Here is a 23,904-nt window from a genome sequence, read left to right on the forward strand (position 1 = left end):
TTATTATCTCATGACACTTGTTTAATCAGCTACCATCTCTCCTGTGGACTTTTTAATGTCTACAGTCTCAGACCAACACAGCCCTGCCCTTCCCATATTAGATTCTTGATGAATGTGTGTTGTTGTTATTCAGCCTGGTTCAATGTGCCCCTTTTTAACTTTGAGCACCCGCCCCTTTAAACCTCTCTGCACAGCCCTGCACTGAACTCACTATCTTCTCCCTCTAACAGCCTCCACATGTTCTCACTGTAATTTCCCCTCATGAATGAATTTATGCTGCACTAATGTGAATGTTTGCAGGGAAATCAAACGCATTTCACACGCAGTACTCGAGCTGACTTACCTTTGTTTGAATGACGACTTGTACGCGCTGACTCCACAGATAAGGTACGAGAATATATCAGGCTACGTCTTCAGGGTTTCTACTCCACGGCCGTATTTCATACGGGTCCACATTTCCACTGCACGCTATTTTCTGCAAGTACCGCCGTTTCGCCTCTGGACGCAATCGGTCTCTATACAGTCCGTTCTCTTTTGAGCTGCTTTTAAGCATCTTGTAATCGTCGTTCCAACACAGTGTGTTTGTTTTGATTCGTAGACCTCGAAAATGGTGCCGCGCTCCCACAATGCATTGCGGCGTGACGTCAACTCCAAAGCCCTATAGAACATGTTCTTTTTCATTGTCAAAATTATCAGGAATAAAGAAGAAAACTGATTCAAAACCTGTGGAACCTGCCAAAAAACAAGTTTTACTGCAAAGGATTTTGTGGGGATGAACAAAAAGTATTTTACCAGCATAATATAATCTGCAGTATGATCATTGCTTTAACAAGGTAATAGATAGCTTTAAGATGGCCTTAAGATGTTTATGATGATGCTAACTTTGTATTTCAGGTGCAGTTATAACCATTTTATACATATTGCATATCTGTGCTTATTTGAGTTGATGTTCAGGTTCTTTAAAGGTCGTAAGCCTCACTGACGTGACTGTTCAGGTGATACATGCTGAGGGAAAACTAGAACATAGAAGGAATTGCAATACATGCTTACAAAACACTTATATCAGTTTATTTTATTATCTTTTATATGTTCATATTCTTGTATTAAGGTTTTAGTAGAGGTTCTTGGTTAAAACATTTATTTAGTAGAAGACATACACATAGTCTCAGTGAGCTTCTGGTCTGGTAAAAGGTCAGAAGTGCAACAGGTGAATTGAGAAAGAGTATTTGAGGACGAGACACAGACAGTAGGTGAAGAGGTGACACAAAGAGCATGTGAGGTCAACACACACACACACACACACACTTTAAATTAGATTTATTTAGAGGAGAGGTTAGTTATGTTTGGCTGTAACTGCAAAATTGTCTTGGTAAAAGAGGAACCGTTTCTTGGTGTCTCGGCAAGAAAGAGGAACAAGACAAGAACTGAAAGGTAGACAGGAAGGGCTAGCCATGAAAATAGAAGATGATTTTCTAGGTGAAAAGTCATGATGATGTTGATCTGATCTATGTATAAAATGTATCTGTGACGCATGAAGGGGCGTCAGTAAACAAACCCTGATGTTATAAAATAATTGTTTGTGCTTTAGTAAGTTGAAGATCAATTGCTGTGTTCAGTGATCTTCCCACATGTGAATTAAAATCTTCGTTTGACTTCACCCGGCCGGACCAGTGTGGTTATTTTTCGATCACCTCTTGTACCCTTTCTCAATTCTTGAATCTTAACATTTGGGGGCTCGTCCGGTGGTTGAGTAAGGGAAAAAAGTGGAGGTGTGAGCGGTGGTCCGAGGTGGTCAGACGGGCAGACATGAATTCCAGTGGTTGAAGTGAGTGGGCATAAGCCGGCTTATCCAAAAGGTAAGGCACTACCTGTTGAATTATTTCCAAAGTGTGCCAAATTGGACATGATAAAATTTAAGTCTACTCACTGAAGTTACTGGTGCATGTCTGTTTTGATTTTGATAAGAATCTGAGGATTTAAAGCAGTTGGACTGCTGGTAATGATTGAATACGGTTGGACCGTTTAGTAGGTTAGGGAATTTGGTTATTTTTTGGTTATAAGGTTGGACCTGCTTCAGTCTTACACTTGGTTGGGTGTTTTACTGTTGTTCCGAAGTATTATAAATTACTCAAGAACGCCAGTTGGACTGGTAGGAAGCGCAGTGCTCAGAGGTAACGCTTGCCAATGCAAAGGACGCTTATGCATTGTCCTCGAAGAGGGATAGTCAGTTGGTCACTGTGGAGCTTGGGGCACTCCAGAATAACTAGGAGTTAGAATCTCCTTACCGTTTGGAACGGTATCTGCGCTTTTTTGGGCAGCAAAGGTTGGACCTTGGGTGTTGGACACTTTTAAATTGAGTTAGGGATTTTAGAGATGAGGCCAGAAACTGTTGGACAGATACTGGTTAATTGATCGCAAAAAACTCAGGGAGTTTATCGGTTAAACTGTTATGTTAAATTTGTCGAAATTCGATAGGTGTTAAAAGGTTTAAAATCTGTGCAGTTGTAAATATAAGACGTCTCTGTAATAAAAAAGATCTCTGTGGGTCGAGTCAGCAATGCACTGACTGCCTGCTGCTATTCTTAGATGAAGAGTGTGTGTGCATGCAAATGAGGCAGCTGATGCAGAGCGCATGAGAGGACTATGCTTTCGGTTTTGTGTGTCATTGAGCTCTATAACTATTGTTTGCAAATGTGGATAAATGTCTGCGATTAAAATGCTGGCTTAGTAAATAATAACATTGTAAATATATGAATGGTGACAGCGTTTCAAAATAGAATATAAGAATTGTTTGTGTTTAAAACCAACGTTTAGGTAAGAAGATTTAAGGTGGATTTGAAGGCATAAACAAAAAATAAAAGGGTTACAGTCTGCAAGGGTTGTTAATGCATGAGCTGACTGGATGCAGAGTAAGTGGAGTGGTCATCCTGGGAGGATTGAATGATGCTCTAACTCTGTGGTCAAGTCAGACATAGGCTTTAAGCAACCATGAGCCACTAATAAGCGTGACAAATTAATGAGTATGTGTAAATTGAACTTGTTAAATAGTTTTGATAGAAGTAACTCAATGAGCACGCAATAAAGTGGACTTTTTAGGGGCAGTTTATCACTGACACCATAAAAAGCAACTTAATTAGTAGTTCAATAACAAATTGTAAAGATAACCTTGGTTATTTGATAAGAGAGAGAGAATTCAGGTTACATATAGTGAATAAATAAGGAAATGTTAATCTCTGCGTCATTCCACACTGAAATTTCAATTGTAGGGGATCATTTGGAGGTGAATTGTGTAGGACACGGGGAGACAGAAGAATCTCCCCATGAGTTTTCAGTGTGCATAGAAATTGAGGAGGCTGAACTGGAAGCCTGCCTGGGTCGTTGTTTTTGTTTATTTGAGGGTCTGCTGGAAGTTTGTGAAAACGACCACCTTGATATGTGGGAGCCTTCTCGGGCAGCGATTTTTTGTTAAACCTGTGGCAGGCTGTGCAACATGGAGAAAGCTTTGACATAATGTCATAAAGGTGATTTCTTGGTTTTAGACTTATTAGTACGGGACAAGTTGAGGGACCCTTGAGGGTGTGTTGTTGTAAAGTATATAAGGGACGCGCAGCGCCGTTAATGGGTTTAAAATAAATGAAAAAACACTAATCCGAGGAACTATTGGAGAGGTAAGTATACGGAGGTGAGCGCGTTGCGCATAAGGGTTGCTGGTGTCATATATTAACACTTTGAGGGCGAATAATTTTGATTGAGTGTCAACGCTTGAGAACGCGAGGGCAGCGTCTAAAGTGCTGGGTTAAACTTTGTGTATCACCGAGCAGGGGAAGAGGAGCCAGTGGTTGCGAGAACAGCGAGACGAAGACTGAAACCGAAAGTTAAGCGTGTCTGGGTGACCTAGACCTAGAAGGTGGAGTCGACCAACGCCATTGGAAGAGGTAAGTCTGTGTTTCAGAGAATGGCTGATAGCTCGGGTGCGACACCTAGTGGGAAAAGGGGATGCAAACCTCTGAAGGATCAGCTTGAACAGCTTAAGAAAGCTATTCGTTTGGCTTCACCTGGAGCATTAAAAGCAGCAGAGAAAGAGTGCCAAGCGATGGAGGTTGAGGTAAGTAAACTTATTACATCCCAACAGAAAGGGCTGGGTGATAAAATACCTCTGAGCTTGGTGTTAAAAACTGAAGGAGAAGTGTACGGACAAATGCATGAGGCCCTACGTGCGTCCATAGAGGCATTAACGGCATTGGAGGTTATAAAGCAGAGAGTAATGCAGGGAGGGCCAGAAGAGGAGAATGAAGACCGTGCGACGTCATCAGAAGAAGAGGATGATAAGGAGGACGAAGATGGAGGAGCTGAACCTCAACCAAGTACAAGCCTAATTTTGAGGAAAAGAAGTGTGAAGAGAGACCAAGCACAGAGACGGCCCATATTTAAGAGCTCAAAGAGTAGAAAAGTGAGTTTTGAACAAGGAGCTCCTGACCCTGGTTTAAGTCTGCCTCTAATAGCAGGTCCAAAGAACGAACCAGTTTATCGCGCCTATAAGGTGAGAGATTTGGAAGCATTGGTTAAACAACTTCCACCAATAACCAAGGGAGAACATTGGGAAGGAGAAGAATTAGCGCTGGGCGATTTTCGCGCTTTGGCCGGACGTTGTATGCTGGGTGGTGGGTTAGCAGATGTAGAGCAGATAGCTCAAACAACCAGATATGCAAATGACCTGAAATATCATGAGGTGCAGAATGACTTAGCAGATGCAGTCCGGGAGAAGGACCCAACTCCTAACTCTGGAGCCATTCCAAAAATTATTTGGGATCCCAGAAACACACCCAGAGAGTGTTTAGCTAAAGCAAAGGAACAATGGTTGTTAGGAACAGGAATACATCCGGGGAAGGAGGGTGAAAGTAGAGCGTGGTTTCGTTCGGCAGTGCTGGCAGGGCTGCCCAATCAGGTTGCAGTTGACTTGGAAAAGAACCCAGATTTTGCCGTTGCAGACTCGGTGCAGTGGGACAGACATGTGACCCACAGACTTCAGCAGGAACAGGATTTGGCAAACAAACAAAAGAAAGAGTTGGAGGAAGCCCAGGCGTGGCTGGTCAAGTTGCAGCTGGCAGAAGCAAAAAACAAAGCAGGAGACAGAAAGAAAGAGGATAAAGAGAGCGCAAGGAAAATAATGGTGGCAAGGCCTCAGCCCGATCCTGTGCCTGACTGGCCAGATCAGGATCCGGGTCTCTACCCTGATGACCGTTGGCCCGCCAATGCACCAAGGCAGCGTCAACCAGTAGGGAATTGGGGGACCGGTGGACCGCAGAGAGGGCGTGGTGGATCCGTGAGGGGAGGACAAAGGGCTCGGAATCCGGGGAATCCTGGCAGAGTGTCTTGGACTGGCTGTTACAGCTGTGGAGCAGAAGGACACTGGTCCCGAGAATGCCCTGAATCGCAGCGAAATTATCAGAGGCGAGGCTATCGATCCCAGGCACGAGGAGGCCCAAGACAAAGAGCTGCTTACAGGGGAGCACATCAAGCTCCAAACCCGAATGCAGCACCAGCCGCCCAGTACCCAGTAGCTGACTGGGGCTGGGAGGGGGAGCAATACTGACGGAGCCCGGAGAAACCGAACAGCGTGGGAACGGCAGAACCCATGCTGTCGATGACCGTGGAAGGCACTGAATTGCCCTTCCTGGTGGATACTGGAGCAACATATTCAACATTGAAAGACACACCAGACAGTGCAACACTCTCCTGTCACACAGTTAATGTGGTAGGCTTTTCCGGGATTCCAATGACACTGCCATTGACAGATCCAGCATTGACACAGCTGGGAAAACAGACTTTGAAGCACCAATATGTGGTGTCCTCACAGGTGCCTGGAAAATCTCATGGGCAGGGACCTGCTTGTGAAACTGGGATCACCTTCAAAGACTCAATATCTAGTCCAGAACTCTGAACAACCCACTGCCGAAATCTACTGGGGGAGGCTAGTGGAAGAAGGCATTTTGAGACATTATCAGCTATGGAAACCCTGGATAATGAGCCTGGCCGTCTATTCCCCTCCGCGAGATCCTTTCCACGTTACACTCTTTTATGATAGGGAAGATAACGATATCTATCGGGAACAGTTCCAGTCTGATCTTGAGGGACAGACGTGGAATGTGCAAACACATAACATTTATGTTGGACCAGAAGGTGTGGCCGCGGCTGTGAAATTTACTGATGAACAACTGCCTTGGTACAATGTGGGAGAGGATTCAGCCCCTCACATTACATTGGCGGTCCACGAGGGTCATGGGCCAAGAGATCTGGGACCAATGGTCAAGCGGGCGCTGGACAACGCATGCTGGCAAAGCACCCAAATTCCAAATGTCTGGTATGCACCAAAATGTAAAATATATCGCATAACTTGTTTGTCCAACGATGCAGTGATCTTAGAACATAAAGAAATCTCCAGAATACATGGCAGGGAAAGAATGGATCATCCTGATGCAGTAGCTGAGCTCTCAAAATTGCCTGGTACTTTGTGGTCCGCAGGGCCCACAGATGTAGGTCTAGCTAACTGTTCGCCTGTCCTGTTCCAGCTGAAGTCTGACATACCAATTAACAGACCACAATATAAGCACAAAACTGAAGCAGAAGAAGGTATAGCTGAAACCATTGAAGGACTGTGGAAGGCAGGAGTGCTTGAGCCCTCATGGTCATTTTGGAACACACCTATTTTGCCAGTGGAAAACATGGGACAGGGAAGTACCGTATGGCACATGATTTGAGAGCAATAAATGCCATGCTGAGGACTGACACTGTGCCTGTACCAAATCCCTACACGGCTCTGACCGAAATTACTGGGGACCAAAAGTGGTTCACATGTATTGACCTAGCGAATGCATTCTTTTGTCTCCCACTGCACGAGTCACTCAGAGACATTTTCTCATTCACATACAGAGGCCGCAAATTTAGGTACACACGCCTACCACAAGGCTTTGCACTCTCACCAGGAATTTTTAATCAGGTGTTGAAAGAGGCATTGTCCCCATGTCAACTGCCAGGGGGCTGTACATTAATACAGTATGTTGATGATCTTCTTATTGCAGCCCCGTCAGCAGCGGCCTGTACGGCAGCATCGCTCGTGGTGTTGAACAGATTGGCGGAGTGTGGCTTCAAAGTGAGCAAAGAAAAACTGCAGTTGGTCCGGCCAGAGGTAACATTCCTGGGCCGGGTGATCGCACACAGATCAGTGGGGCTAATGAACACACACAGAGACCAAATTCTGACACATCCAAAACCAAGAACTGTGAAGGAGTTGCTTTCCTTTCTTGGCTTGACAGGTTACAGCAGACAGTTCATTCCGAACTATGCGGGTAAAACGGCCCCTTTAAGGGACATGATCAAGAAAGTTGGTGTTCGAAATCTGAAGGCTGAATTGCCTTGGACGCCGGACACAGAGACAGCGTTCATTTCACTAAAACAGGATTTGTCAAGAGCCACAGATCTGGCCACACCTAACTATGATGAGGCATTTTATCTTGATGTTTCAGAAACAAAGGGAGTTGTGAATGGTGTGTTGTTTCAGAAAAAAGGGGGAGGTAGGGATGTACTTATGTATGTCAGCATAAGATTAAATTCAACAGAAGCAAGGCATCCCACATGCACACAACACGCAGCAGGAGTAGCAAAGATAATTCAGAAAACAGCACATATAGTGAGGGAACACCCACTGAAAGTGCTTACTACACACAGTGTAGTGGCCTATGTGAACTCACAGGTATTCACAATGACTCCATTGACGCAACAAAGGTTGAGCAAAATTTTAGAGGCGCCAAATTTGATATTCACACATGAAGGAATAAATATGGCGGACCTAATGGGGTCAGGAGAACCACATGACTGTATTAAGAAAGCCCAAGTTGAAGGAAAAATCAGGGAAGACCTGAAGGCAGAGCCCATATACGGAGCTGAGGATTGGTTCACAGATGGATGCTGCCACAGAGATGAAGAAGGATTGAAAGCGGGCTATGCAGTAGTCTGTAGAGTAGGAACTGAGTTTCAGGTGAAAGAAGCAGGAAAAATTGAGGGACAACAGTCGGCCCAGAGAGCTGAAGTGATAGCCCTAACTCGAGCCCTGAGGTTGGCTAAAAACATGAGAGTGAACATCTACACTGACTCAGCATATGCGTTTGGAGCAGCTCATGTGGAACTGGTTCAGTGGAAGAGAGCCGGGTTCAGAACGGCCACTAATGCACCCATCTGTCACAAAAAGGAAATGGAGGAACTGGAAAAGGCCCTGGAGGACCCAGACGAGGTAAGTATTATAAAATGCAAAGGCCACTCACAAGCAGACAGTATGGTGGCAAGAGGAAATCAGAAAGCTGATGAAGCCGCAAAGGAAGCAGCGGGCTACAAAGGACAGAGACAACTGGTGCAGGTAACCCCAGAAGAGGAGGTTAGCACTAACAGCATGGAAGAAGTTAGAAAGGCTCAGGAGGAGACATCCCCAGAGGAAAAGGGGGTGTGGGAAAACAAAGGAGCCTGGCAAGATGGCGGTTTGTGGAGGGGGCCAGATGGGCGTCCCGCTTTAACGGTCAAAATGGCGGAACAAAAGGTGAATGAGGCTCACGGGCTTGGTCACGTGGGAGTGAAACAGATGGAGAGAAATTTGTGCCGATGGTGGCATCCTGATTTGAGAAGGATGATACTGGAAAAGGCCAGAACGTGCCTAATTTGTGGGGCACACAACCCAAAGCCAGCAGTAAAACCTGAAGCTGGTAAGTTTCTCATGCCAGAAAGGCCAGGAGAAGAGGTCGTGATTGATTATACCGATATGATTGATACAGGCCCAGGTGGGGTGAGGTATTTGTTGGTGTGTGTGGATGTTCTGACTGGATGGCCCGAAGCATGGGCGACCAAATGTGAAGATGCGAAAAGTGTGATTAAGTGCTTAATCAATCATTACATTCCAAGGCATGGGTTTCCCAAGAGAATTAGATCAGACAATGGTACTCACTTCAAGAATAAAGATTTGCAAGAGGTAGAGAGGATGTTGGGAGTGCAACATAAGTTCGGGACGGTCTATCATCCTCAATCTCAAGGAAAGGTAGAGAGGATGAACCTAAATTTGAAAAACAAGTTGGCTAAAATTTGTGCGCAGACAGGGCTAAATTGGGTCGCAGCCCTGCCCATTGCTTTGATGACCATAAGATGTTCTGTTAACCAATCCACAGGTTTCACCCCTTATGAGCTGCTGACTGGGAGACAGTTTCCAGCACCCTGGACAGTGGTCCCGGTGGAGCAGCCCAGGACAAGCAACAGGTCTCATGCAGAATATTTTAATGAGTTGAAGGCTCTTGTGTCCAGCTTTACAGAACAGGTCACTTGTGAGAGACCCACGGGGAACGGAGAGGTCCCGGACGCAAAGGCAGTGTGGCTGAAGGTCATTAAGCGAAAGTGGAAGGAGCCCCGCTGGACTGGTCCGTATGAGGTGACCGCCCGGATGGCTACAGCAGTCCAGCTGAAAGGGAAAGGCGACACCTGGTACCATTGGTCGCAGTGTGCACCCGCACACGAGAGCGTGGTGGAGGAAAATTCGTCTTCAAGGAACGCAGGTGTCAAGGAACAGAGGCAGAATAAACCTCTTCACCTGTGTAACGGGCCGACCAGTAGTCCACCTGGAAGGCCGAAGAAAGAAGAGCAGCCTAGGAGGAGATCGCCGCGCCTACAGAAAGGAGTGGTAACAAATTGAGAGTTTGAAAAGGGGTGGTTCAAATAAAAAGAGTAAAAAAGGGAAAGTGGAAGGGGCTTGTTCTGTCAATTATGTTGTCTCTATCTGTATTGGTGGGTATTTTGGTGACCTGTGGTTGTTGTCTCATTCCTTGTGCCCGAAGGTTGGTAGAGAAGGTGATTGTAAAGGCAGTGGACCCTGGGGCGGTGGCCCCTATGTCCATGATGCCGATGATGGATCTGGAGGTAGCCGAGTGGACTGAGGAGTGAACAACAACCTGTGTATCGACCTCTGGTGTGCCAGAGGTCGTAAGGGGGAATTGTGGGGATGAACAAAAAGTATTTTACCAGCATAATATAATCTGCAGTATGATCATTGCTTTAACAAGGTAATAGATAGCTTTAAGATGGCCTTAAGATGTTTATGATGATGCTAACTTTGTATTTCAGGTGCAGTTATAACCATTTTATACATATTGCATATCTGTGCTTATTTGAGTTGATGTTCAGGTTCTTTAAAGGTCGTAAGCCTCACTGACGTGACTGTTCAGGTGATACATGCTGAGGGAAAACTAGAACATAGAAGGAATTGCAATACATGCTTACAAAACACTTATATCAGTTTATTTTATTATCTTTTATATGTTCATATTCTTGTATTAAGGTTTTAGTAGAGGTTCTTGGTTAAAACATTTATTTAGTAGAAGACATACACATAGTCTCAGTGAGCTTCTGGTCTGGTAAAAGGTCAGAAGTGCAACAGGTGAATTGAGAAAGAGTATTTGAGGACGAGACACAGACAGTAGGTGAAGAGGTGACACAAAGAGCATGTGAGGTCAACACACACACACACACACACACTTTAAATTAGATTTATTTAGAGGAGAGGTTAGTTATGTTTGGCTGTAACTGCAAAATTGTCTTGGTAAAAGAGGAACCGTTTCTTGGTGTCTCGGCAAGAAAGAGGAACAAGACAAGAACTGAAAGGTAGACAGGAAGGGCTAGCCATGAAAATAGAAGATGATTTTCTAGGTGAAAAGTCATGATGATGTTGATCTGATCTATGTATAAAATGTATCTGTGACGCATGAAGGGGCGTCAGTAAACAAACCCTGATGTTATAAAATAATTGTTTGTGCTTTAGTAAGTTGAAGATCAATTGCTGTGTTCAGTGATCTTCCCACATGTGAATTAAAATCTTCGTTTGACTTCACCCGGCCGGACCAGTGTGGTTATTTTTCGATCACCTCTTGTACCCTTTCTCAATTCTTGAATCTTAACAATTTCTAGATGTGAAGGTTTTGTGGCTTTTTTCAGTTTCTAAAACAAACTCATTTGTACAGAAGGATATGAGGATGTATATGTCCGGTGGTGGGTTTTTTTCTTCTTGATTTAATGTATTCATTTATCTCTTCACTTAATCTTTCTTTATGTTTTTTTTTTTTTTGATTTGGCATGAGCGATTTCCGGTCCTCACTCCAAGCCAGTTGGTGGCGGTAATGCACCACATGTTCTATCACAGCTGCGTCCGAGAGGACAGGAAACGTCTGTATGCGTCTGCAAACCAGGTAACTACACTCAGCTGAGCCTCTCTGCTAGTCGTTATTAGTTGGAGGGTTTTGCGTCACTTTCTCTCGGCTTGATAAAGGGCTGTATAGAAATCTCTGGTACGTAACACGTAACGTCATTTTTAGGGAGCGTCGCAGAGAAGTGAGGCTGTTTCTTTGTTTTTGTCGAGTTTTGATTGAAGACATGTTTCCAGTCCGTTTTTTACTCATTTGTTTTTTCATTAATAACTTTACATTATCACAGAGAACAAGAAGGCGCTTTGTTTGTCACATTCACCTTATGTCTGTGAAGGTTCTCAGTCATCCAGGTCATCGTAGTCAAAGGAGCTTGCAAAGAAAAGCGTCTGGACTTCTTTAAGTTACTTGAAGACGTTTCACCTTCATCCGAGAAGCTTCTTCAGTTCTAAGGTCAAATGGTGGAGAGTCCCAGATATAAGCCTAGTGGGAGTGACCCCCACAGAGGGACAAAAGGACCCCCTGATGATCCTCTAATCGCCTGAGCCAAGGTGGGAAACTGGGTGTGGGTCACAATCAGCCAGAGTTTCGGGTGAGTTCATTGTGAAACCTGGCCCCACCTTATCATGCGAATTCCTGAGGTCAGATGGCCCAGGATGTGAGTGGGCGTTAAGGCGTCTGGGAAGGATCTCAAAACTGGATTATAGATGGCAGAGAGTTGGTGTCGTAAACCCCGCCTCTGTTCAAAGATGGTCGCTCACAGTGGACATAGATGGCTTCTTTCACTCCTCTTTCAAACCATCTGTCCTCTCTGTCCAAAATGTGAACATTAGCATCCTCGAAAGAGTGTCCTTTATCCTTAAGATGCAGATGGACTGCTGAGTCTTGTCCTGTGGAGGTGGCTCTTCTATGTTGTGCCATGCGCTTGTGAAGTGGCAGCCACTTGGCAGCCACAGTGATAAATGGCTGAGATGGCTGCAGCTGTACGTGTGAGGTACCTACATATTTCAAGATGAATTTGCAGAGATGTCATGTTTGGTGCTTACAGACATCACACTGCATTTTGTGATTTCGTAGCTATTGTTGTGATATTTCGGAGCTTCCCATGATCACCGTGACAGTCATTCATTTTAACATAACCTTTCTATTCCTTTCAGGGATCCTCATTTTTTTTGGTGAGGAAGATCAGCAGCTGTGTCGACAGGCAACAGGTAACGGCATGCTTTTCTGTTAGTACTGTAGACCTTGGTCTGGTGCTCTTTTTTAGTTTAACACAGTATTTTCATTTGCCGAAGTGTAAAAAGCTTGTTCCAGGAGAAACAAACTTTAGTGAGTTCTGCAAAATGATTCCCACCATTGCACACTCTGTCAGCCTCCAGTGTGCCCTTTTTTTGTCCTTTAACTGAAGAAAGTCGGTAGTCAGAACATATGAGATAAGTGAGATCCTCATTTTGCCTGCTTATTTCAAGATACAACATTTTCACAAACTGCTGTAGGATAACCTTGCTATTTGTCTTTTCCAACACTTCTACATTCATCCATATTTCCTTGTCTGCTTCTTTCCAGGTGAAAAGTACCTGAAATGGGTGAAAGATTTTGTTTCCAAAAACAAAAGCATGTGCGTTCACCTGAAGAAGCCAAGTGGTGCTGACCTGTGGATAGAAGAGCTTGAGAACACCAAATACGACGGGGATGAAGTTAACGCCTGGGGAAAATTCTACCTTCCCGAGATTGTAAAAATGCAGGTTATTGGTGTGGTAAAGGGCACCTCATGTCCATGTGACGAGCTTGTGCTGATGACGCGTGAGGACAAAAAGCTGTACGGCTATGACGGAGAGGAGCTGCATCTGGTGGCTTCCAGTTTCCTGGAACTATGTGACAAAACGATAGAGTATCCAGCATCCAAGCGCTACTACAATGGAGAGGCCTTCAAAGATATGGTGAGAAGTTAGACTGCTAAGAATAAGACTGGGGATGCCTAGTGTTAGAGATCAATCACCTGAGCTTTTCTTTGTATTGTTGTGTGTTCTGTTTAGACTGAGGAGGACTGGAAAAAAGTTAAGATGAGTGATGTGGGGAGGAAACTGCAGGAAGAACATAAAAAGCTGGTAAATGAAACCCAGTCAGCGTTCGTCAGCCTAATATCATAGGTGGGTATTGGAGCTGAGTATCATCACTGATTTCTAGAACCTGTTCAATTCCAATTCACAAGGTCCCAATTAGATTCCATTTAATTCTTACTCAGAGAGTCAGAAACATTATAATTCTGATCATTTATCAGTACTGACACTTGTGAAACTTCATCAGAGGTGTGAGCATCACAGCAGATGCTTTTGTGTCAAAGTAACTGAGGATAAAACACAAAACCATGAAGCAGATTTTCCTGGCCTAGCTTTTTACAGTAGATAACCTTAAAAATATTATTCTGCAGTAGAACAAACGCAGACGAGAACCACGACTCAACAAATGTACATTGGCTGATGCTGCTGAAGTGATTCAGAGGTTTTAATAAGAGGTTTTAATAGAGACACAGCAGAGCATTTTGCAGTTTCACTTAATTTGAAAAAAATAAATAAAATTTGGTATTGAACAGCAGAAATGAGGCTGTCTTGTCGGAAGTCATTAAAAAAAAATGGCTGTAAGCAACGGTAGACTGCTTCATAACAAGCAAGCGAATAATGCCAAAAACAGAGATTTGAGATGGGAAACGGTGTTCTTAAAGTACACTGAGAGAGGCAGAGAGCTGTGCTGTGTTGTTTTTCTGTGTGCGTTTTAATGGTGGTGGAAGCAAACCAGCAAAAGTAAGAGGGAATTCATGACAATGTTTATGTCAAGCGAAATGTGTCTTCTTTTGCTGCTGGTTTGGTTAGAGAGAGACAAAACGTGCAGCTTCAGGATCTGAGCAGCTTTCAGCACCAACGGCATCACAGCTCAGACTTGGATTCAGGATTAAGCCCTTTATGTTTGACTGTAGTGATTGTAGCTCTGTCCTTGTTATTAATCGCTTTAGTCAAACACAGCTATTGTTTGCTGGGATGTGTATATACTTGACAGTTTGTATCTCAGAGTTATCAAAGACACTGTGGATAATCATCAAGAGATTGTTGTTCTCTTAATAATGACCTATTTGATTGTTTGTTTTTTCTTCTTCTTACAGATTCTGGTATTTGGCCAAAAGAGAGCTTCACAATTCTTGGCTTCACCTGTGGTAGAAAAATGACTAAAGTTATGCAACACTCTCTAAAATTAAAGCTATGCAACGCTTTAACATGAATGGCGAAGGAGTGCATCTCTTTCACTGTCTCTTCCTGTCCTCTTCTCAGTCTTTGTTGTGGCACCTCTGCTATGTGTTATAGAAAGCACTTGGAATCATGTTCAATACAAAAACACCAAACTCGTGGGATTGCCCTAGCAAGCAGTTGGTAAAAACTAATTAAAACTGATATATATCAGCTTCACTTTCTAGCTGCAAAAGCACGTTTCTGCAAAAGCATGCAGTTTCCTGTCAGCACTTTTTGGCACAGAGTGTACTCAGAGTTAGGCCTTTCTTATATAAAGCAATATAATCAGCATATAAACATTTAAGATGATAAATTTAAAGCTCAACAGTAACTGCTATAAATATTATAACTACACATGTAGTGCTTTTGCTTAAGTAAATTATAGTTGGGATCATAATAAGAAAACATGTGTTTTTATTTTCTGTGTACCCTGGGTACAGACCAGTATAAACATGGGATTCTTCCCAATAAATGCTGTCTGATAATGCTTCATATTGCATTAAACACTAGATATGTAAGCAAACAAACAAAAACCCATAGAAGCCAGTTTTAATTATTAAATGTGACAATTACATGGAGATGGAAAGTAAACATGCTTATACACGTCTCTGTGATTACAGAAAATCCACACAGATGCTGTCAGAGCAGAGAATCTTTGATTTATCAGAATGATGAATGCAAATGATTTCATGAAATCTCACTCTTGTTCTGGGTTGTAAAATTCACCTGTCCAGTTAAACCGAATCCTTTGCAACACGGTTCTAAGAACCCTACCAACCTCATCCTCAGCTCTCTGCCTGTTGTCCTTTTCAGCTGAGTATTCATCCACATGTGTTTCAACTTCTCTCTCATTTTCAAGCAAATTGCTCAGGCTCTCAGCTTCAGCACAGTTACCATATGGCCACTCTCTGAGGTCTTCTGTGTTCAAGCCAAACAAATTCTTACATGATCTGCAAGGCTTCATTCTGGCACCATCACGGAGACAAAAAGCCTCACACCTGATATTTCCAGGTACTTCAATTGTTCCATCAAAATAATCTTTCTGGACTGTGTTTGGATAATAGGTCATCACCGCACCAGATACATATTTATGCCATTTGCTAAGACAGGAGGCAGCAATCATAATTTTCCCAGCGTTAGGACCTTTGGTGGACATGGAGACTCCGCAGTACCTTTCTGATTTGTTGGTTTGGGATTTTTGAGAAATGCAGATGGTGGACGAGACGAAAGCTGTTTTTTTATTATTCTCTTCTAAGTCCAAGTCTGTGAGGAGATCTTGCAGACTCTGCTTTATTTGCTCTTCATTCTCTGAGTTATTTTGCAGGACGATCTGAAAACAGTTACAGATCTGGTCAAAGTGTTGCACCTGATTATATAGTTGTTTTTCATAGAAAGTTGATCAACATGTTTGTTTCGCTGCTTGACTTATTTAACTATGCAGGACCATTGGATGCTTTTGATTTAGACATTTTAAGATAGGGGGTGAAACATGTCACAAAAATCTATTTAATTTTAAATCAATAAGCAAAAATCCATCTTTGTTCTCACTAATTTATAATTAAATTTGCTAATTGACCTTTTTTTTTCTATTTTGCTATGCCGGGCTGTCAAAACACGCTGAATTTAGAGTCTTTGAGCTTAACAGATCCAGCAGCTACACAGTGACAGCATCATATACGCCTTGAAGACTGTAAGCATCTCCAATAATGAGTCTGTTAGACATTATTTAGAACTAACAAATTCTGAAGCAAGTCTCCAGCTCTCCTGCAGTCTCTGTGTTTGGTGGAGAAGTATAGCTAGAAGCATATGTTGAAGTATAAGGTACAGTATGGATTTTCTTTGGATTTCTCAGTAAAAAAGCACTTTGCATTATACTTTCCTAAAAACTGGAAGTTTGTCAGATTGACTGACAATGTGAGAAGAGTTATCTTACCATGTCGAGCACACAGGAGAAGGGACTTCGCCTGGGAAGCTGAGTCGAATACAACTTAAAAGGCCTGGGATATCTTCTCATTAAAGAACCCAAAACAAAAGGATTAGGGAAGATTTCTTCTGGAGAAAAGGGGATGTTGTTGATTTTGCCCAGAAACAACATGCTGTGAAGGATCTGTTGAGTGAAAACATATTTGCTTATTGTTAGTAGTGATAAACAGGACTGTCTTAAAAGTGTCAAAGGTAACACACCTCATCCACCAAGTGTTGACTTCCCGGAGTCATGTAAGAGCCCCGAACCATCCTCTTGGTAATCTTGTAGGCATTAGTTTTGAACCTCCTTTGAGAAATTGTTGTCTTCTAAAATGATAATGATCGAGCAGTTAGGGATTTAAAAACACAGGAGATCTGATAACTTTGGCTACAGCAGAGTCTGCAGACATACCTATTTTGCTCTTTGCCTATTTTAAACATGAGAGAAAACATAGTTAGTGAAATGTTGATAACATACAATGACTATCATTGGTGGCTGAAAAGATGCCAGGTAACAAGTGAAAAGCTGCTACTTACCATCGCCACAGTCTAAGAATGAAACAGGAAACACTGAGCGAGTTGCCTCCATCTTAAAGCTGTTGATCATGTGATTTAAAGGAAAGCCACACCCAGCTCTTTCCTGGAATTTTACTCGACTGTAGAAAACTGCTCCATTTGCCCCGCCCACCCATGATCTTTAATATCTACCAAAAACAACCTTTTGGTTGTCAGTAACCAGTCGATCGTTTTCGCGATTAAAAAATGACTTTGTGCGGCGGCGTTCCCACCGCGAGCAGAACTCCGGCTCAAAAACCGCTGTTTTTGAACACTTTTATTTACTTAAGCATTTTAATGGGCTTACTTTGAAACAAAGTGCGATTGAATGATTATTGTTATGTGTTGCCTTGAATTCGGCTATGCTGTCTGTTAGACAGCTGTTTTCCTTTATTGTTGTTTTTGTATTGTTTGTAGCGAACGCTACTGGAATGTATAGATTAAGCTACGTAGCCAAGATGATTAATAATTTAACTGTTGTACATTGGTTGATGATGATTTGCATTGTTACATAGGCTTGCAGAAAAATATTTGTTTACCGGTAAACTGAATCGAACTTGATGTGCTAATGGACGTTTTTCTGACCTACAGGTCAGGTTTTGTTCCCTCCCTTTGAATTAATCTTCTTCATATTGAAGTGGCGAGCCGGTAGGACCATTCTTTGTTTCCCCTCTTTCCCCCACTTAGCCGTCTTTGGATTACGGACATATTTCCCCATTTGTATGAAGCTGGACTCTAAGGAGGAATACCTCAAAAGTGAACTTTAAAAAGAAAAGGACCAAAAAGGACTTTTGCACAGAAAGATCACAGCATTGATTTATTATTTAATTGTGGGCATTTATGTTGTGTGTTGTGTTAATTATTTTGTTCCATTTCCCCTTTCCTCCATTTATTCAATATATTTTTGGTACAAGATATTGCAGTCTTTGGTCTCATCATTCACACCATCTCGGCTCCATAAAGAACTATTTCTTCTGCGCATCAGTCAGTAAACTCATCCATTGAAATAAACTAGTCCTTAAATAACTTTGAGTTACACAGTGGCAAATGTAATAGAGAAAGACACAGGGCCACCTGAAATCTGTCGTCCTATCTGATTCAAAACCAACATGTAGGAGAATCTGGAATCTTTGATTTTGAGTTAAAAATAAAATATGGATAAAATGCAGAAATGTTTTTACTAACATGTACTAACAGAGACTTGGAGGAGAGAGACCTAATGTTTAATAATCCACATTTCACTGTTTTACTCTTTGGTTCAGATGTGGATACTGTATTGTTCTTTCTTTGTGATTGTTTATGTTTAAGTTGTTTGTTGCTGGTTTTTAGTTTGTTTTTTGTCTTTTTGGAAGCTGACACAGTCTCTATGGAGATGGGTTTTTGGGGGGTAGCAGGAGGAGAGAAGCTGCAGAGAGGCGTGTAAGACTGCAACTCTGCTTCCTGGTCCCAACTCTGGATAGTCATATTTTGGGGGGTTTAATAAACTACTACTGCATGATGTAAAGCTGAAGTATTACACAGCTTTATGAACCTCCTGTTATCCTGGTAGACGAGTACAGCAATAAATCTTTTACTTGAACATCTTCTGGCTCCAATAAGCTTTGAAATGTGACCATGAAGTTAGAGACACACTGACTGAAACCCACAGCTGTGACTGTGGATCACATCCACACACAGTGTAGCTGCTGTCTCTGTGTGAGGTCTGTGTATATATGTACATATTTATGCTTATATTCATGTTCTCTTATTCCCCTTTATTTGATATCCTAATTCTGTGCTGTGTAAAGATTTGTCGGTGTTCTGCTGCTACAAACTGGATTTCCTGGAGGATAAACATGAGGGATTCATAAAGTTCTATCTCTCTGTTAAAATCCCCCAAAATAAATGAAATGTGAATTTCAGGCAGACGTGTTTTTAAAAGAGTCTCTTTAATGGAAAAATGTGTTTTTAAAACCAGCCAATAGGAGCGTCTGTGGATATCAGCTGAGGCTGAACTCAGGAACACCATCACATATAAATACACAGAATTAAATCACTAGATAAAAGACGTCATTAAATAAGGATCGAATCAACATGTCAGAGGTCAAAGGTCAGTCAGAAGAGGTGTGGTTAAACACTGGCAGTGCAGTGACCTAATGCAGTTTGGTTACCGCCACGGGAAAAGCCCCGCCCCCTCTGAGCCTCCGCTGTGTCCTCAGCACATCCAGGAGCAGCAGGTCAGAGGGGGCGGGGCCATGTCAGGACTTATTTTAAGTAAAATTTAAAGTGGAGCGACGGCAGGAGTCACACAGCAGTAACCAGCTCTGTCTGCCAGGGTCAAAGGTCAAACAAGTCCTGCAGCTGACCCACACACAGACTTACACTGATCCACAGAGAGTGATGAATCCACACATCACTCGGCTGGAGGAAGCTGGGTTTCCACACCGTCCAATCAGAAACTAGTGTTGACGCTGAGACCCGTCTCTGTAACAGGAAGTCCATGAACAGGCAGACCCTCTGCAGCAGGCTGACCTGTGACCTCTGAGACAGAGGGAGGAGTTTGTGTCAGCAGGGGGCGCTGCAGCATCGCCTGAGAGCTTTAAGAACAACAGCAATAAACAGGAAGTGAAAGTCACACTTCTGTTGGTGTGCGTCATCAGCAGACCCCACCCTCTGCAGGAAGCTGAGATAAGAAGCAGCCAATCACAGAGCAGAGAGCATGTGACTTCCTGTTCCTGCTGTTACTGTGACAACAGCTCCTGGGACAGAGAGCAGCTTTCTAAAGAGGAAAGATGCTGCTGTCACCCCCGGGTGTCATGTGACCCACCTGATGTACCGATTTAAGACCGTAAGAACAATAATAACAACATGTTTTAGTCAGGTGATCCATGCAGAGCAGATCCATGTGACCAAACACAGCTGGATCACATGTTTCCTCTCCTGGAAACAGAAAGCCTTCATGTATAAAGGCTCATGTACCCACTGAGCCCTGCTCTCAGATCTGTGAGGCTTTAACAAACAACAGTTTAAAGTCATGTTTAGCATCTTCTGTCAGTGTGGAAGGTCACACACTTTCCTGAGTGTTGAACCCTGAACTACTAGCTGTTCATGTCAGCCTGGACATAAATACAGACCTGCCTGCTGTCATAGACCCCAGCACTCACATGTTACTTATAAGTGACTCATATGTATGCATGTATATATTGTGTATGTTGTGCTATTTCTTACTTAGTGTGTTGTGTCTTTGTTCCTGTTTGTGCTGCAGCACTGTAACCTAAATAATTTCTCCTGGGGATCAAAAAAGTATTCTGATTGTGATTAAATGAAAGCAGTCAGAGCAGAGGACGGTGATGTAAGGAATGGGATTTTAATCAGCCAGTCTCCTTTAACTCTCAGCATCACAAAGTAATGTGGTAACATCTGGACTGATGTGTTTACTGTCAGCTAGCTTAAATGCTGTAGGCTGCAGCCGTTGCTCTAACACTATAACTGTAACAGGGCTCAGTGCTGCTTCTAACAGTCTGAGCTGCTTCAGGCTTTATTTGTGAGGAGCACAGCAGCTTACAAACACGTGGCTGGGCCTGGACCCAAAGGAGTGTTTGTTAAAGCCTGCAGTGAATCCAGCAGCAGAATGATGGAAATGCAACACAGCAATGATGAAGAGGAGCAGCATTAAAGCCAAAGTCCAGTTCATACAGTTAGGTCCATAAATCAAATAAGGGAAAATAAAATGTTGTTGGATACACCTGTCTGCACCCTTAATGCTCTCTGGTCGCTATGGTAACGCGTAAACATTTCTTTCAAAATAAGACACACGACTACAACACGGGAAAAGACCCAGGGAAACGAAGTTAACGATAAAAACCCTGAAAACCATTGTTGGATTTATATTTTATCATTGTCATTGTTATTGGGGAATATCTAACCATATATGCTCAGAGGTGTAGAACCAATTGTGTAATGATAGTAGTCTTTAAAGACTTTGTGTGACTCCAGAGTGTTCTGGCATTCACACCCACGTCCTGGGATCATGGGAGAGGTGCTACCTTCTTATTGTTCTGTGGTAGGATGTCTGTTTTAGTCTAAGTGCCTTTTGTTTAGATGAACTGCTGGACTTCCAGACCAGCAGGTTTAGGGAAGTCGTTTATGGGGTCACACACACACACACACGCACACACACACACACACACACACACACACACACACACACACACACCTACATAACATACAGACTGGTACCTTTGTTCACGTGTAAGTTTTTTTTTTTTTTTTTTTTTTTTTTTTTGCCTGTCCCGTTTGGCTCTTTTGCATCAGAATTGTTGTCTAAAGGCAAAGAAAGATGCCCAACGGATTTACTTTACCAAACTGACCATCCCAGCCTTGCCGTAATGGTCCATTTGATTCACCTTTTATTGTTTATTTTATTTTCACTTACTGAATACGGGACAGACTTGACTGGGGGAAAGAAAGAGGGAAAGAGAAATAGCTGAGAAGAGGGACGGGGGAGAAGGGCAAAAGACAAAAACCAACAGAACGGGCAGAGAAAAAAAATGCATATATCAATCACCTGGATCACCTGCTGAGAAAGAAAAAAGAAAGCAAGCAGAAGAGAACAAGAATAATAGAATAAACAACATCACAATGATATATGGGAATATGACAGTAAATACTAAATGTTAAACATTATTGTGCAGCACATAAGATCAACAGAACACAGTGTGCTTTGAGGTAGGAGCCAAAAAGGGTGTAGTTTGTGGGTGTGATCACCCGTGTGTACACCTGTGAGCATGGACGCGCTTGTTTTTTGTTTTTTTAAAAGGTTCCTTCATGTAATAATCTGCTAGAGGGTGTGGGGGGGCCACAGCCCCGTCCTCCAGGGCGTGAAGCAGGTGTGGAGGAGATCAAAACTCCAGACATCCAGAGGCCCGCAGAACACAAGAGACCAAGGAAGACCAACAGAGGGGCAGCCGCGCCACTGTCCCGGAAAGAGCTGAGGAGAGTCCCAGATGAGGGCTCACTCAGCAGCCGCGGAGCAGAAGCCAGGGGGAGTTGCAGTGACGCGCCCGTGAGCTCCGCCGGCAGCCACCTGCGCCTGAGTGACCGAGCCCCTGGCCGAGAGGCCGGGGGCACCCCACCTCCGAAGTGGCCCGAGCGAGCCCCAGGCTCCAGGCCCCGATAAGCGGCCGCCAAGGAGTGAGCCGGTGTGTACCTGGACGCCCATCCCCGGACACAAAGAACCACCAACGCACCGATGTCTGAGGGGGTCCGCCACTGGCAGGGGAAGTGGTGGTGGGGGGAGATAGGCCTCCAAACCTTGGAGGGCCTGAGATGTCCCCAGAGAGGTGGCGCCTGACACCCAACCTGACATATAGACACAGACATACAGGCACACACAGATACAAACATCCATTCCCACCCTCATGCTCTCATATGCACTTACTCCACACTCAACCAACGTGGAGACAGACATAAAGAGACGCTGTACACACGATCACACTCCCCAAGCGTACTCTACAAACCGGGTCTAGGTGCCCCCGCCCCTGGAGGGGGGAACTGCACCCAGACCCAGGTGGTGTTTCCCTTTTCCCTGCGGTGGGGGGAGGCAGACCGCCCCGACTCCGCAGCAGCAGGAAGGCTCCACACTCCAGACCGCAGTCGGACGGCCAACTCCTCCTCCTAGCCCCCCTGCTCCAGCAGGTCGCAGAGAACGGGGGTGAGAGAAGACTCCGAACCTCCCTCCACCCGCTCATTGTAGTGTTGATGCATGTGTGTTCTAAGGTGCATTTAAAACCCAGGAGGGCATGGAGCTACCTGCCAGAGAGCAGCAGGTAAGCGCATAGTCCCTCCTGCTAGCCCTCAATGTCTACGTGTATTTAAAATTGAGAGGTGGGCAACGATGCCAGGGGTGGGGTGTACACCCTGATGGTACTTTGGACTCCGTGTATCGTGCCCACCCCCAAGATCCTATATGTATGTGTAATGAGAGTGTGAGTAATGTGAATGTCTAAGTTGTGGGATAAAATTGAGGCAGAGGCAGCCAGAAGGGGACAGAGGGGGGGGGGGGGGGGGGGGGGTAGCCTCCTCTGCACCCTGGTGACATACCCCTACTCCAAGGCCCTGTGGGTGGTTGTGGTGGAGCGGGAAGAGAGAGGCAGCTGGAGATGGGGAGGGAAGGAAGGGAGGGGCAAGTGACCCCTCCCTGGGGCCAGCTCCCCCGCTGACCCCAGTAGGCACCCCCATACTCCGCGACCCGCCAGGGAAAGGGGGCCCAGGCCCATCCAGACCGGGCCCAGTGCAGCAGCACCGCCCGGCCCCACAGAGCCCGGGACAGTCCACCCAACCCCACCACAGAGAAAACTGCACCCACCCCACCATCCACTCATCTTCCAGACTACATAAGACAATAAACACCCAGGCTGAGATCTTCCTCCACCTCTCCTGTATCTCCCCCTCCTGCAGAGGCAGCTCCTGAGGAGAGGAAAGCTCCTGCAAGATGTGACAATCTCCCCCATCAGTTGAAGAGCCCCCCAGGTGGCTCGACGCACCGGCGGCACCCTGCTCCAGGGCTGGGCCCCCATGCACCCACCCGCCCACAACCCCGGCAACACACCAACCAGGACCCAAGCCCCCGAGGCCCGGTCCGGGTCCCAGCCCAGAGACGGAGCGCCCCCAGAACCTCACGCCCATCCCGGACCCACCCAGGGCCAGCCAGGCTACCAGGTCAGTAACCCACGTCCGTCAGCACAGACCCTCCCCTAGCCCCGCTGCACGCAGCCGCGAGGAAACAGTCACCGGAGAGCCAACAGAGCCCCTAACCGGACATGACCGCTACCCCGGGTTGAGCCCCCCAAGGAAGATGCCTCCGGGGAACCCCCCGACGCCCTAAGCCTGTCCCTGCC

At 44.6% G+C, this 23,904-nt stretch overlaps 2 protein-coding genes across 2 annotated transcripts in view; both read left to right on the top strand.

Moving 5' to 3' along the window:
• Window positions 1-23,904, top strand: part of LOC309702163 (uncharacterized protein) — an 854,297-nt gene that overhangs the window by 606,059 nt on the left and 224,334 nt on the right. The gene's annotated exons all lie outside the window — the stretch shown is intronic.
• Window positions 5,707-23,904, top strand: part of LOC309696993 (protein NYNRIN-like) — a gene marked incomplete at its 3' end in the record, with an annotated part of 34,913 nt that continues 16,715 nt past the window's right edge. The window contains exons 1-6 of the mRNA XM_082518582.1: window positions 5,707-9,013; window positions 9,080-9,712; window positions 9,867-9,948; window positions 12,383-12,436; window positions 12,792-13,165; window positions 13,262-13,333. Coding sequence (XP_082374708.1) covers window positions 6,683-9,013; window positions 9,080-9,712; window positions 9,867-9,948; window positions 12,383-12,436; window positions 12,792-13,165; window positions 13,262-13,333 — 3,546 coding nt within the window. The 5' untranslated portion in view covers window positions 5,707-6,682. The remainder of the gene's footprint in view (window positions 9,014-9,079; window positions 9,713-9,866; window positions 9,949-12,382; window positions 12,437-12,791; window positions 13,166-13,261; window positions 13,334-23,904) is intronic.

This window comes from Aulonocara stuartgranti (genome assembly GCF_965226115.1).
Source record: "Aulonocara stuartgranti genome assembly, chromosome: 3".
Classification (NCBI taxonomy): Eukaryota; Metazoa; Chordata; class Actinopteri; order Cichliformes; family Cichlidae; genus Aulonocara; species Aulonocara stuartgranti.